Raw genomic sequence first — 16,330 nt, forward strand, 5'->3', positions numbered from 1 at the left:
TGTTTTATCAACCAATTGCCTGGATTTAATAAATAAGAAGCAAATATAGACAATATAACCAGGACATGGAGGCGCCGGCAAGATTGCATTGCTCGTGAACTGGAGCTCATCTTATAAATGAACCGAAACTCGGCGTTTAAGCTGCCTCACAGACACCAGAAATATATAGAAAGCTTAAAAATGTCTAATTTTAAACGAAACAATTCAAAACGAAAAGAAACCGACTAGCCTACTCTCTGCTTATGCCTAATCAGAAATGTGCATTTATATGCGCGTTAACTACTGGTCAATATTGCAGCCGACACATAGGCCTACACTAACAATTAAAATGTCTCCTTGCTATATTTAAAACATTCATAATCATGACTTTTGCCGGTTCCTTGTGACAGCTTTTGCGTTATTGGCAGCGTCACCCTCTGGTTACACGGCGTCACCACCGAATCGCACCGAAAACATCGGGATTTTTTTAGACAATAATCGCACGACCTATTCGATATTCTATAATTAAATCAACAAATCGAATATTCGAAAATCGTGACTCATCCCTACTGCTTTATTAATGTATTCAGTGTAAAACCCGGACACCCCCACACAAATGTGGCTTTTTGTTAATGACTGTCCTACCACAGGATTTAACCCAGAGTAACAGCTCATCACTACCAGTTACAAAAGACACTGTAACAGTCTGTCACATGCAATTCTAGTTGCATTTTTCATCAATTAATTTCTTAAATTATCCATTGACTATGTTCTGGCCAGCCATCTAGTGTCAAAAATATTTTTTGGCCCGATGCCAACCTTCCTTGTCGACCCCTGGAATAAAGGAATCAACTCCCTCATTAGAGACTTGCCGCCACCTAATGGCGGTGTTAGTTTCATATAGTTAAAAAGTAGCTAGACGTTTCATTTTTTCCCCAATAATTTCATATTTCTACATACAATTTTTTACATTTAAAACATTAATCTCTTAACATAATTTATGCAATTATAATTTGCTGTGTATGTGTAAATCCACATGACACAGGCTAAACAGCCTGGGTCAATCTCAATCCAAAATGTCAATCCAAAAATGTATTATATTGATAACGGCTTCCTTTTATTTGGTCGTAACCATACACCGTGTCTTTGCATTCTGATTGAATTTGTTGACTAAATTTAAGAATCTGACATAAGAGGACAGATGACATTCCTGCATTATATTGTATTATAATGACGATGTAATATAGCACTAAACTTTGACTATAGCCTGCATGTGGCATATTACTAACCTCAAAGCATATTTATGTGTATGTGCATACAGGCCATAAATAACAAATAGACATTATAAAAAATATATTATTCATAAGAATTTAAGTTAATAAAAACTTACAGTGACCTTTTCACTGACGTAATGACGCAATGACGTGCACTTGCTAGCCTGTTCCATTTACGTGTTCTCCGAATGCTAAAGAGGAGCCTCACCACCTAGCCTCTGAAGGAAATGACTTGGAAGGACGAGTCCTGCCAAGGAAGTATCCTTGACATTGAGAAACACCTTTAGTTTGAATAAACGAGCAGACACTGATTAGCTACTTGCTCTACGTTTATTTAAAATTAACAGCAAGCTGCAAGACAACTAGAAGTGAATGTGCTTTCCATTAAATAAATCACACACAGTAAACAAAACCTTAACAAAAAAAATTTGCGATGAACTTTGCAATTTAGACACGCAAACTGCGTGCCGGTGCGGTGAGACGTAGCCTATGCTCGGGCAGATTCGGCTTGAAGTCGTTCATCCTCGGACGCGGCTCCGCGCGCGCTGTTACAAAAAAAGCTGTGCACACAGCCAAGCGAAATGGGGTCTTGCCGGTCTTGCGCACCGAACGCGTCGAGTATAAACAAGGCTTTACTCTGAGTCAGCGCGCGCTCTGATCGGTAAAGGGCCAGAGATTTCAGACCTCCATTTATTATTAAGGAGATCTCCAAGATTTCTCTTCTTGGGAGGGGATGCACAGACCTCTCCCGAATCATCTCCAGCAGTAGCAGCCTCCGAAGTACCCAGGGTTTCCGCGCGGTAGTAGTAGTAAAAATAATCTACCAAAATTAAGGCCCTTGAAAGCATAGGCGGAGTTTGACATTCGAGCCAGGGGGGGCAAAAAAAAAAAATCATTGTAGCATTCATTCATTCATTCATGTAGCAATCATTGTCGTTCGGACACAATTAGGATAAATGAAATGTGGACCACTTTTGCACTGTTAAAATATTATCTTCAACCAAAACAAAAAGATTTTTAGTTTTTCTTTTCTTTCCTTTTTTCAAAACACATTGTGGCAATGAGAGTGATTAAAGTTATATTTCGCATTTTATTGTACTTCATGAAACATTTAAAACATTTTGAGACACGGGAAAAATGAACAGTCACACAATAGCCTACTCTCCACGTTTGAAACAATTGTGGCAATGAGAGCGATAAAAAAAAAAAAGTTATTTCGCATTTTGTTGTAGCCATTTCATGAAACATTTAAAACATTGAGACACGGGAAAAATTAACGGTCACATAGCCTACTCTCCACTTTTGAAACATATTGAACAGCATATTGAAAGCAGTGTGTTGAGTTTTTCTCCATCTTAAGCAGTTATTTGGCAGAGAAATAAAACTTACAGACCTAGATATTGCTCAGACTAGTGCAACAGTAATTTTCGTTTTTTTGCGTCCTGCGTCGATAATGGTCTCAGGTGAGAGCTTGGCCGTAATGTCGCTTTCGATGTGAAGGATCGCAAGAGAAGAAAACCTGGCTGCTCCCATCGTCAACCGCAGCCTGTTCTTTATCCTCTCATGGAGAGTCGGCCTGGCATGAATAATACAGCGGTTTTAGTCCTTTTTGGGGATCCATGTGAACGGACGTGTCTGTACGCGAAAAACACACAGGAAATTCCTCACTTACCGCGATACTTTGAGATCCGCCAGTCGTGAGAAAATTAGCTTCTTTTTCAATACAGTAATTAAAAATAATTTAGCCTTAACTTACTCATTATACCCGCAAAAATGATAAGATAAGACAAATAAAATGAGAAAATATGAATACAGTATTTTTTTTTTTTTTCAAAGCACAAGGCAGACATTAATTGGCTCTGGTCTGGGGGGGCAGTGCCCCCCCTAGCCCCCCCCAAACTCCGCCTATGCTTGAAAGGTAGTAAAAGGTAATAAATGCAATTTGACTTGGTAGTAAATTTTTCATCACCACCTCAATATGAGTTTCCATTTTTTTTCCAAAAAAATAAGGCTGTCTATGACGTAAATGTGTCTTATTAGTGGAATATTAAACGCAATATAGTAACATTAGCTGTGGTGCGCGAGCAGTGGATTGAGCGCGCAGCGGCACAGACGCGCGAGCTGGTCGAGCTCGAGCACATCCCTTCAAACAGACATCAGTGGAAAGTTTGTAGTTCAGTCGGATGTCAATGGCAAAGAAGATTAAAACGAGTCATCTAGCTTATTATTTACGTTAACTGACGAGAGAGAGAGAGCGCGCGCGCGCACTTCTGTTAAATGCTCCTGATCGTTCACTCAGCACGTGTTATTTGAATGAAAACTAAATCGTATATGTAAGTAAAGTAAAACATGACCTGTTACCTGATTTATGTATAACAAATGGTTCCCTACATTATTACTGGACGTGTGCAGGTCAAGAAGTTCCATGAACGCAAACATCCAAAGCGCGCGCTCCGCAAACCATCGCCTCAGCGCTCGAATACTGAAAATTGTCTTTCACGTCACAAAATTATGTAAAAACGCCCGTCTTGGCGAGTATCCTAGTAAACAAAGTTGGTTATATCTCATGTGAACGTAGCCATGTTCAAATGTGCGTTCGGTCTTAAAGGGGCAGCACTTTAATATACCTGCTACTGTGTTTTAATGTTAATCAAACAAAGGACAAATAAATTACTCACTGCTCTTGACTAAATGGTCTACCCTTTTCAACTTTACAAAAATATCCATCTATATTTAATTTATACAATAATGAATTGCAATTTTTTGACATTTGATTACTGTATTCAAATGTATGTACCAATCTACCCGAAAAACTCTAAAAACACTGTTTATTTCATTTGTAGCTTTTCTTTGTTCTATTGTATTTATTTGTCCTATTTGTAATTCGATTATTTTTTCTTATTTTGTTACTGACTGCTTACTTTTATTGGGCTGGTAGTTTTTGTTGTAGTATCAAAATTGGATTAAATAACTGGTATTTCACTGGTGTCTAAACATTTGTACCACTGACCCAATCTCAGCGCTGAGCCCTGCTGGAGCAGCTCTAAATATGTGCTGTGCTATTAAATGCAAGATAAAATATGATAGAGTAATAGAATGAACAGTGACAGAAACAGAAGCATGCTTTTTAGAAGGATTAATTAAGCATGAAAATATCTAAAGGAAATATATATTTGATGAACAAATTAAGCCAACTAATATGATTTATATTCTTTTGGTTTATCTACTAATACATTTAAAAATTACAAATGCAGTGAAAATTCAGGGATCGGTTACGGTATCGATATCGGCGAGTACCACAAATGAAAGTGTTGGTATCGGTCTCGTTTTCGTTCTGCAAAAAGTGGTATCGGTGCATCCCTAATTGAAAATATTTAACGGGTGAGGGTGAGGGGGGAGCAGCTCCCTATTTTGATGCTAGCAGCACTACACAGATCAGGGCAAATAATGCCAACTTAAGGTTAGCTGTCGTCGCACCATCTGAGCAGCAAACCAGTGCAATATTTGAAGCACATTTAGAGATGTGATGAAATAAATTGCTGTTTTGGGATAGTAATTTCACTGCTTAAGTCTGCGTGTGTGAGAATGTGTGTTTGTGGGTAAGTGTGTGTGATGTGACACACTTTATTATAATTTTTTTTTTAATGTTTATTGTTGTTAAGTGTCATTCGTTTTTAAGAAGTGCCAAGGTTTTTCTTCACCTTATTAGGGCTAAGGGCTAACGTTATGGTTAGGATAACTCGAGGGCTAGGGTTAAGATAAGGACAACTGAAACTCAACTCGACACTAATATTGTCATTGTCAATTATGTTTTTTTTTTTTTTGTAATGATCACAATTAAACATTAGTGTACCTAATATGTATGATGTGTGTGACAGTGTCACACTTATACCTTATAGTAAGTAGTAAGTGGTGCTTTGCATACCCCTCCCACACCCCCCAAAAAAGGGCTGCTGCTTGATGTCGTGTTGGTAGTAAAAAATATTCTGGAGGTAGTAAAAAAGGTAGTAAAAGGTAGTAAATTCATCTCTATGATTCCTGCATAAACCCTGGTACCACTAACTCCGCCTCCGTTTCCCTCGTAAGCTGATATTAGTTTTTAGTATTATATTTTAATAACATGGTTTTACCGGTTATAGAGTTCTAATGACGGTGTTCAACTATAACCGTCACACCCCTAGTTCTACCATAAAGACTCAGAAGGATTCTCGAATAAAATAGAATTTAATTTGTGAAAGGAGTTTACAGACAAAAAGTAGATGCTCGACAAGCTCCGTCTCAGAGTTCTTTGGCATAGGCATAGGCCCCGTCCTCCGTCCGGGTCTGAAGGTTAGCTTGTAGGTCCTGCCTGATGTTAGAGGCAGGGGCGGAGCCTACCCCCTGACGAGTGGACGGGAGCCATTCTGGTGGTGGTGGGGAGGATGGGGGAAAACTTTGCTACGACACCTGCGGGCAACAACATGGGACGGTAAGATCAGTCTTTTATATTCGATGTCAAGCTATGATTGGTAGCGTGGAATTATAAATTAATGACGTGGCAGTGAAGTCTTTCTGGTAGAACTTACGCTTACGCTTTCATTTCCGTCGCTGTGCTGTCGGCATCGTGTAAAGCCCGCCCCAACGTTTCTGATTGGTGTCGCGATTTCGACGGATTGGAAATGGGCTTGAATGAGCTCTTTGCCAGACTAACTTGCAGAGCAAATCTAAATTTGCCGGAAGTTGTCTGGGTTTTCCCAGGCTAGTTGTAGTCTGTAAGGACCTTTGAAATAACTGAAATCATTTGGCGAAGGGAACTGTAATGCGGTCGAGATCGACCTGCCTGGAACTATAATTCTTTATTATAATTCATAATTTGGTCACCATGGGCATCAGTTAATTAAAAAATGAGCTGTGAAATCACTACACGACAAGCAGTAGTTGCAAGTAGGCAAATTAATAATATAAAGAATTTACTGGACAAAAAACAATTTTAAATGTCAAGACTAGGCCTATATCATGAATCAGCAGATTGTTGCGTTTAATTTGGTACGATCCGCAAAAGCTTTTCATCTAAATGTTAAAAAGCTAGAAATATCAAGGCAGAAACATCATTGTGACACTTTTCAATGTAGCCTACTTCGACTTATTCGCGTCTGGACACGGTGTAAAGCTCCCCTAGTGTACAAATGTAGTGTGACCATCCTGATGTTTGTAAAGGGCTGGTTATTATTCAACAATATTATTGATTTGACCGCACTGACACTATTGGATGAGAAGTTGAGAACTGAACTGAGCAGGGTCCACAGCTACCTTTGGAGAAAGACTAACGGTTTTGCTTCACGTGTGCCTTGATAACCAATCACATTATTACAGCCTTGATATCATTGAATTTTATTCATGGAAACTATGTACAAACCTTAATTAAACAATTTAATAATCAATTAAAAAGGAATTTATGATATGATGCTGTTTTTTTTAAAGTCAATGTGCTGAAGCTGCAGTTTGGAAAATGGATTATTCTGATACTGGATGATAGGCTGCTGAGTCATCTGCGGGCGACATCTTTAGCTCCGACGCGGGAATTCATTTGGCGAGACTCTCACAGTGCATTATGGGTATTCTCAAGCTGTTGAGTGTACGTTTTGGTACGGTTCACGGTTGTACAGTCGTTATATTGATTTGAATGAGTGCACTCGATAACATCCATTATGGTTTCGGACACCACTTCAAATGGCTGAGCCCTCATATAGTTACATATTTAGGAAGGCGATTTCGGACAGCCACTGTCAAGTCAAGTCACATTTATTTATATAGCGCTTTTCACAATACAGATTGCATCAAAGCAGCTTCACAGTGATAACATGAAAGTAGTACAACACAGTTCAATAATATTGTTGAATATTAAATATCCCCAACTAAGCAAGCCAAAAGCAAGGCGACAGTGGCAAGGAACCAAAACTCCATCAGATTGGATGGAGAAAAAAACCTTGGGAGAACCCAGGCTAGTCAGGGGCCAGTTCTCCTCTGGCTAACAATCATAGGGTTTTAAAGAAGCTTTACAGTAAGTCCATATCAGAGAGTACCTGGAAAAAATACATTTAGTTAATCGTAATATTTAGGGGATAACATATCGCCGGCGTTGAGTCGTCTCTTCGCAGGCGTTGAGTCGTCTCTTCACAGGCGTTGGTCTTCTCATCACAGGCGTTGAGGCATCCGAAATCCCCGTGAGAGGCAGGATACCAAACTGGAGCCTACGAACGCCATTTTTCTCGGGACAAGCGTCCCGAGATAACAGCAGAAAGGCAGATGGGAAATAATTAGCATAGCTGATGTTCATAATGATTTCCACTGTTTGGAGATACAAAAATGAATGAGTAGTGACATAAACTGAATCCTACTGTTGCGCATTGTCTGTGACTTCTCTTATAAAACAGCATTTTTTTCGGTGTAAAGTGTAAAAATAGACCAATCCAAAAGGGATGTCACATCATGTTGAAGATTAGGCGAAGAGCAGTCGATTCATTAAATGATAAGCGGCCGTCCTCACAAAAGCTGTTTATTCAGTGTAGTGAAGCCTCTTCTCCATTGACATCGATTAAAAAACGGCCTCTTGTCTACCGCAGCGCCATGCTTCGGCTAATGATGCAGGCTTGCCCTGGCTTTGGCTCTAATGCCGTATGGCCCTCTTTCTTTTTCAGACTACAAAAATAGTTTTACTAAATGCCCTGCTCGCGCTCGTCTATAGCATATAATGGCTTTAAACATTAACGGTGAACAAAGCTTTAAAACATATGTAAAGTATCGACTATAAAAGCAGGAATCGTACCTCAAATAATGACATGGTCTTTTTTTAAGTGCTAACTGTTAAAAATGGTTTAACGGTTGCAGTAAATTCATTATTGGTATAACATCAGAATAGTTATGGCCCTTCGTGAGGGGCACGTGATTCTAATCTTTGTTGATAAAAGTGATTATTTCAGAGTGAAGGTTATTTCAAGTCAGTGGTACGGTGGCCGAGAGAGCTCAACACGCTGCAACTGAAGAAAACACATGCAAATAGAAAAAAACACATGCAAATAGAAAAAAACACCTGCAAATTAAAAAAAAACATCTTCATCAGTTTCACAACACACGTGTGCTCCAAATACAGAAACGCGCTGCAAATAACACAGACCACAACGGAAATGTTTCCAGGGGAACCAAATAAGTGACGAACCCGGCTGGGACGTGCATATTGCTCATCATCTATGATTGCTCGTGAGCTTCCCTATGCCCTACCAGAGAATACTCCCTTTGAAGGGCAGACGGCAGAGCCCTTAAAGTGGGACTGTGGAGTGAGCAGGGCACTAGTGTGCCATTATAGCCGTGTGGAACGCACTTGATGAAGGAGGAACGAAAGACAACGTAATTTCCTCATTATTTTCACCTGGGATGTTCCCATGACAACGCAGCACGGTGGCCATCAGCTGAAGAGCTGTTCTTACCACAGAAATATAATGCTGTTAACATAACGGTTGCAAACACATTTTTATTTTTACTTTACAAAAAAGCTTTTAAAATATGCGTTATATCTGTGTGTCTCAACTTAAAAATTTTGGACCCTACATTACCTAACGAAACTTTTCTTTATGAAAATTTAAACATAACATGAAACAATTTGTACAGTGTAACTGATAAATATATTTCCTTCTATCTATCTAATCTTTCTTTTTTAACTAATATTTCTTTCTTTCTAACTAATCTATCTTACTTTCTAGTTTTTCTTTTCTCTTTTTTCTAACTAACTAATCTTTCTTTTTTTCTTTCTTTCTAACTAATATTTATTTCTTTTTTCTTTCTTTCTATCTTTTTTCTAACTAATCTTTCTTTCTAACTTTTCTTTCTCTCTTTCTTTTTTTCTTTCTTTCTAACTAATCTTTCTTTCTTTATACCTAATCGTTCTTTCTTTCTTTCTTTCTTTCTTTCTTTCTTTCTTTCTTTCTTTCTTTCTTTCTTTCTTTCTTTCTTTCTTTCTTTCTTTCTGGTGTATTGCCTTCAAAACTTTCTGGCTATATAGGCTTTTTCAAGCCAACTTAAAGTTTGCTGACAAACTTTATAGTTTAATCCTGTGATCAAAGCTACATTTTTAACATCATTACTCCAGTCTTCAGTGTCACACTGTCATGCCCCCCCCCCCCAGAATTCTTTGATAAATAGAACATTTTACATTAGAGTGTATTATATATATATATATATATATATTTAGGACATGAAATGCATGTCTGATAGAATATCTCTCTTAAATGCTTAATTTATTCCCTCTCAGGATGCCATGAAGGTGTTAAATTGCACACAACTGTGGAGTAGAGGCCGGCATTGATCTTGACGTCAGATCAAATGTTTCTGGAGGCTGTTCTGCATTAAACTTAGAGTCTTGTGTGATTCTTAGACTTCAAGCATTTCACAGTGTTTGGACAGCCTCGGTTGTACTGAAAGGAGTTTGCTGGTCTAGGGGCCTTTTGTGCTCTTCAGTGAGGAAGGCGTCTGGCTCTTTGCCCCAGGGGGAAGTTCTTCTGCGCCGTCAGAGGGGGAGGGTGAGTCACGTGAACAAAGAGCTCCTCTTCGTCACACTGAGTTTTCCAATCCCAGCTAGACGAGACAGGCTTGTAAACACAAAATTGCTGGTTTGAAAAAAAATCCTGCTTTTTAAAGGGTTACAGTCTTACAGAGGTTTATATCACCATGTTTTACAGTCACATTTGATGTAAGTAAGTAGAATAAGTGGTTTATCCACTTACCAACACTGAAACACATACCAGCAGCTCGATCGATAAATCATGGATAATCCCATCTGCTGATTGGCCCAAAGCTGAAAACGCTCGATTATCCGAGCATGGATGACACGCAAATTCGTGAAGCGTTCCTCATTTTTTATGAATTATTAATGATTAATTTACTGTAATTTTTCATATTCTGTACTGTATCTAGTGAAGAAACAGTGTTTACACGTGCAGTACGCAAGCCGAGCGCTAGATGGTGGCATTGCACTGGCAGTCTCGCTCTAGAGCGTGTCACTGGCTCACAGGGCAATTTACACATTCATCTCGGGTTCAAAGAAGTACTATTTCAGAAATGGGTTGCTTTCAAGCTTAAAGAATGCTGTAGCCTACTCGCAATGATTGTATTTACCATCCTGATGTTTTCTGAGACGATCTGATCTGCCGTATAAACCGACAGCCCCAGCATTTCAACGCCTCGGACCAGCTTCCTAAAGATAAAGTTAAAAACACGAATCATTGGATTTCTCTGATGTATTGAACATTGCTGTTGACCTCTGCTGAAGTGTAGGTTAAAGATGTTGAAGAAATGGGGAGTCTTGAAACCATCAATTAATGTAATGGTTGTCTGTCAAAGATAGTTTTTTTTTTTCTTCTGAAGCTAAATATATGCTATTCTTACACAAATACACATACATATTAGCAGGGGACTTAAAATATCCGGTGCTGAAGCATTAACTGCTGCTGATGAGCGATTAGCACTCTTTATAGAAACCTAAACCATGGTGTAAGAAAGTTCAGAATACTAGTATAGGGACAAAAATCTTTTTAAAAATAAATTAACACACATTCACGTAACATTTGCATGTGCGCATTATCACCTCAGTGAGTGCATTAATTGTCATTAATTCATTCAACGACCCCTAAATCCATGTCCTTTATGGTATTTTTCTAAAGTTAAGTCACTTTGCTAAAGCACTAAAGCAATGTTGTCTTCTTTTCTCCCTACACAGAAATAGTGGTTTACAATTTTTTTTTCTTAATTTATTTTAAAGTATCTATGATTTTCTAATTTCTTGAAGGCGATTAAACAATTATTTAAGCAGAGGACGATCGAAGCAGACATTTGAGATAAAACCGTGCACGCGCATGATTTTTTTTAGTAAACATTGAGGAACACATTCAGAAATATGTAGGTTAAAGTTAAAGCAATTGTTTGTAACGTTACGTTTTTTACCTTTCAGATTAATTCTGCGATGACTTCTGACATGACGAACAACTCTTTTCTGTGAGTTTGTTGTGCGGACCATCTTACAGTTCAGCCCAAAATGAAAATCTTGTCATAATTTTCTCACCCTCAGTTTGTTCCAACAAGCGTATGGATTTCTTTCTTATGCTGAACACAGAAGAAGATAACCAAACAGTTTCTGGTCCCCATTGACTTCCACAGTATCTTTTTTCCTATAGCTGTTTGTTACAAACATTCTTCTAAATATCTTTTATGTTCAACAGAAGAAACAGAATTTACATTTTTACAACACAGAATTTACAACACGCCCACACACAAACTGTTGTGTTTTATTATTATTATTGTTGTTATTATTATTAGTTGCTGTTGTTGTTAGCGTGTTTAAATTAGCGCTTGTTGCCATCACGCGGCATATGTTCTGCACCACGTAAATAAAAAAATAAAAACCTGCACCACGTGACGTGACAGCAGGTTCCGGCTCGTGGTTGCCATGGCGACGACTTGAGGATTTGATGCGGAGAGAGTCAGTGAGCATTCGGCAGGAATTAGACTGCGCTGCAGGAATATCCGTGAGTAAGCGATAAACTATTCATTTTTGTACCGTTTTAGCAGGTCTTAATGTGCTAAAACGAGATTAGCAGTGTATTTAAATGATTTATTTTAATAGGCAATGTATTAACTGCGCCGTTATAGCGATATGTTGTGTTGCCCGGCCATTCTCGTTCAACAAATGCACCTCTGTTTATTTGTTAGTGTTTAACTGATTTAACCATAAAGACCAAAACCACAGTCTTCTGTATTAGGTAAAGAACTACGCTTAAAAGACATTACAGCATTTCTGCACATCTGCAGTGTATTAACGTTATTAAAATGATGAATTGCTAGTAACTTATAAGTTACACTTATTGTATGAAGTATGCTATGTTAATTGAAGTCATTCAAGTTGTACAGAGTAAACACATACAGTAGGTCTGATCTGATTGTGCTGACAGTGTGTGTCTTTCACAGGCGAGTTTCCCCAGATAACCTGACCCTGACAAGACAATGCATTTCAGCCCTCCTGTCAGCAGAGATAGGATCATATCTACATTTCCAAAGGTACACTCTCTAAAGCTACATTATGTTAAATATTTGCAGGTACTTTAATTGAAGAGATCATTCAGGATTAAATCATCCAGTCTGATTCATACTGCAAGTCGTACTCCTGGAAATCCAGCAAGTGTTTTGTAAGCTGTAGCGAGCACATCAGATTAGTATATTGAGAAAATGTGACTTCCATATAGAGAGGCCTCACTGCAGACGAATCCGTCAGGATCACAGGACTGCAGCTAATTCTGCTGAAATAAAACAGCTTCCCATAGCTGCGTTGTGTACTACTTTTCTCAGTAGTGGGGTCATATTAATGGCAAATGTTACCTATTTACTTTCTTAATGCACATATCTGGCCTTATTGTGAATGATTCCAAAATGCAAAGTAATGAAACAGACACGGCTTCAACAGACTGGACAAAACTACTGTTCTTACACACTAAATGACCAAAAGTGTCAGGTATTTGATGTTGATTATGACAAGAAGATTGTGTCGGTATTTATTAGTTCTGTCCTATTATTATTCTGTAGTGTTATAATCCAGAAGCCTGCCTACAGATGAAGGATGACTGGGATCCAAAAGCCAAGATGGCTTGCCAAGACCGGGCGGCCCGCCTGCAAGGGTATCTATCTATCTATCTATCTATCTATCTATCTATCTATCTATCTATCTATCTATCTATCTATCTATCTATCTATCTATCTATCTATCTATCTATCTATCTATCTTTAAAATGTAATTTATTTTCAGTAGGCATTACACCAGTGTTCAGTGTCACATGATATATATACACATATATATATGTGTATATATATATATTAGTTTATTTATTACTTAAACAATATAATAATTTGTTTTAATATTATCTTCCAGGTTTGACAGGCTTAAAATGTCAAAAGCAGTAGTGGTTGGAGATCTGAATGTGGGAAAGACATGCTTAATAAACAGGTAGAGTGTACAGGTTTACTTTAAATGATACATGTTGTATTTTTCAGAGACATTAAAGTTCATTATGTTCTTGTATATCATAGGTTCTGTAAAGATGTGTTTGAGAGAGACTACAAGGCTACTATAGGTGTTGACTTTGAGATTGAGAGATTTGAGCTATCTGGGCTCCCCTATTCTCTTCAAATGTGAGTAGTTATTTTCTGAACGATTTAAATAACACATCTGTTCATTTGAAAATGTAATGTGTTTTATATTAATTTTTGCCCATTCCAATATTTGTAGATGGGACACTGCTGGCCAAGAAAAGTTTAAATGCATTGCATCAGCATATTACAGAGGAGCTCAAGGTAAAACGTAGATTCTCATTTAATTTCTGTTTAAACCCTAATATAATCTTTTCTGTTTCTACTTTAAAAGTTATTATTACTGTCTTCGACATGGCGGATATCAAGACCTTGGAAAACACACAGTAAGTTTTTTTTTTTTTTTTTGAGATTGGGAATATGTCAGTTTTGTATTTATTTTTTGTTTATTTGTTTCTCAGACAGTGGTTATCAGAGGCACTGAGAGAAAATGAACCAAACTCCTGTTTTGTTTTCTTGGTTGGCACAAAAAGAGACCTCCTGGTGAGAATAGCCACACACACAAGCATGCATAATTGCATATGTACACATACAACATGTAAAAGCTATTACTAAAGGGGTCCTATTATGCTTTTGTTTTACATTTTCATCTTTCTTTAGTGTGTAATGTTGCTGTTTGAACATGAAAATGTCTGAAAAGTTACAGTCACACAGTTATTGTCTACATCAGTGCACACTGTTTCTGAACTTCCTGAAACACTTCAATTGTAGTCTTGAGTTTACTTCCAGAAACAAACACATCACAATATTCCTCATTTAAATAATTCCCACCCAAGGCATAGGTAAAATAAAGTGCAGAGGCCTAGTTGAGTTGCGTTAGTAGTGCGTTGAAACTCGGTTATGGGAAGGGGTGTGATATTTCCCAAACACGCTCAAAGCAGTTGACCAATTACAACACACTGGCCCAGCTGACCAATCAGAGCACAGAGTGCTTTTCAGAAGGAGGGGCTTTAAAGAGGAACTAAACACAGCATTACGGACAGACTGGGCAGAGAGTACAATATGTGAAAAATAATGTGTTTTTTAAACATTCAAGTATGAAAACATTCTACTAGAACACAAAAACAAAATTAAGACAAAAAGGGCATAATGCCCTGTCTTTGTGTGAAGTCTGCAGAAGAGAGCGAGAGAACAGAGAGGGATGCTATAAACATTGCAGCAGAAATGAACGCAGAGTTCTGGTCGGTGTCCTCAAAAACAGGTACATTCTAAAAGGATAAGAATACGTATGCACTTCTAGTAGTTGCAATGTCCATTATAAGGATTATAAGACAGTTACAACATGTAACTGTTACTACTATTGATTTGAAGGGGAGAACGTCCAGGAGTTTTTCTTTCGCGTGGCAGCTCTAGCCTTTGAAGATGCCATTCTGAAGGAGCTGGAGACAGAACCCAGCACTGCTCAGATTGGAGATGGAAGTATTCTCAGTAAGAGATTCCACTCTAAAATCATAAAACAGAGATGTTCACAAATGTAAATGTTGTGAGGTTTAAGATTATGTGGCTTTGTTATTTCAGATGATACAGCACTGGAAGATGCACAAGAAAAGCCGAAGAAGAAGTCCTGTTGTTGATCGGATGGTTCAAGAAGATAAAGAACCAATTTGTATTAACAGAATAAATATTTAACATGGTTAAACAAAAAGAAGTGTTTCTCCCTAACATAACCAATTTCTGAGTTGGTGCATCACTAATGTACTCTCTGAGAGGGACCACCTTATCAGAACACACACAAAAATAAGGGACTGATATCCAGTATGAGTTTGATTTATACTGTAGTATTAACCTCAGTATTTCACACTGCTCAATAAACTGCCATTTAATGATTATGTTGTATGTTATATTGCAACCCTTTGTACTTTTTTATTTTCCTTTGGCAGATGAAATAAACATACATTATAATGGAACACAGCTTATACATTTTTTAATCATTATTTGTCTTTACATTACCCAAGCTTGAGAAACCTACATGTTCAGCAATAATAGAAGGAAACATGCTGTTTATCAGTAAAGAAGCATCGTTTGACAGTGAACAAGCATAATCATAAAGTGATGGCTGCATAGTAGATTTATTATTCTACAAATAAAGCAAAATGACACATTTATCTTCTGAAATGGTAAGATTTTCACTTTGAAATGGTATTCTTGATAAAGAGAAAACATTGATCAGAACGCTGCTATTGGCTGCTCACCATGGCCAAAGAGCGCGCACAGTTTTTCTCCGCAGCAAGAGCTAGTATTCAAAGTTTATGCGGAATTTGAATGTTTAATGAGAGGGAGAGGGCTGGCAAAAAGTAGCAGACAAATTAAATGACGGCATGGTGACCATGTTAACTGTTTCTATCACTTATTACAGTATATATTTTTGTATTTTAATTTCATAATTACTTTGTTCATTGTAATGTCAGAGCCACCACCCACTAGAACATTGAAACAAGTAAAAGTAAAAGTGAAGTACAATAATATTCTACAAAATGGTAATCTTTACTAGGTTACTTATACTATTCTTAGTCTCTTTTTTAAAAGGCACTGTTAAATGATGTGCATGTCTGTTAATAACAGCAACCAAGAAAAAGGCTATAAAAAATAAATAAATAATAAAAACAGGTGGTGGTCCTGCACCCCCACGTTACACCCCGGCAGAAGGACTGGCCCTTGGGTTGAATGTAAACTGACCCATTGTAGAGGGCATCCCTGGGTTAAGCTCTTCCTTAGACCCACAGCCAAGGACCAGTAGCAGCAACACCTTCATTACTGGTAAATGAGCTTTAAGTTCTCTTAGTACACTGTAAAAGGGGGAGGGGGGATGAACACTGCATGTAGGCTAGTTAATGTAAAAATATGTTGCCATGAGTTATTGAGATTTTTTTCTCCAGTGTACTTCATTGTAATTAAATTGTGTTTTCCTCTTT

At 37.8% G+C, this 16,330-nt stretch overlaps 1 protein-coding gene across 2 annotated transcripts; it reads left to right on the forward strand.

Annotated features, from left to right (window-relative positions):
* The first annotated feature begins 11,716 nt into the window (after nucleotides 1–11,716).
* Nucleotides 11,717–15,349, forward strand: rab36 (RAB36, member RAS oncogene family). Of its 2 annotated transcripts, none has more exons than XM_056253311.1 (11): nucleotides 11,717–11,806; nucleotides 12,246–12,335; nucleotides 12,858–12,949; nucleotides 13,201–13,275; nucleotides 13,359–13,460; nucleotides 13,558–13,622; nucleotides 13,693–13,744; nucleotides 13,820–13,901; nucleotides 14,529–14,619; nucleotides 14,730–14,846; nucleotides 14,937–15,349. In XM_056253311.1, the coding sequence occupies exons 2-11, from the start codon at nucleotides 12,282–12,284 to the stop codon at nucleotides 14,990–14,992; spliced, it is 786 nt and encodes a 261-aa protein (XP_056109286.1). In that variant the 5' UTR covers nucleotides 11,717–11,806; nucleotides 12,246–12,281; the 3' UTR covers nucleotides 14,993–15,349. The 2 variants fall into 2 exon arrangements, with proteins under 2 accessions (XP_056109286.1, XP_056109287.1); XM_056253312.1 differs by having other exon boundaries at nucleotides 11,720–11,810.
* Nucleotides 15,350–16,330: the final 981 nt, after the last annotated feature.

This window comes from Rhinichthys klamathensis, unplaced genomic scaffold, assembly GCF_029890125.1.
Source record: "Rhinichthys klamathensis goyatoka isolate OS25496 unplaced genomic scaffold, OSU_Roscu_1.1 h1tg000104l_1, whole genome shotgun sequence".
NCBI lineage: Eukaryota > Metazoa > Chordata > Actinopteri > Cypriniformes > Leuciscidae > Rhinichthys > Rhinichthys klamathensis.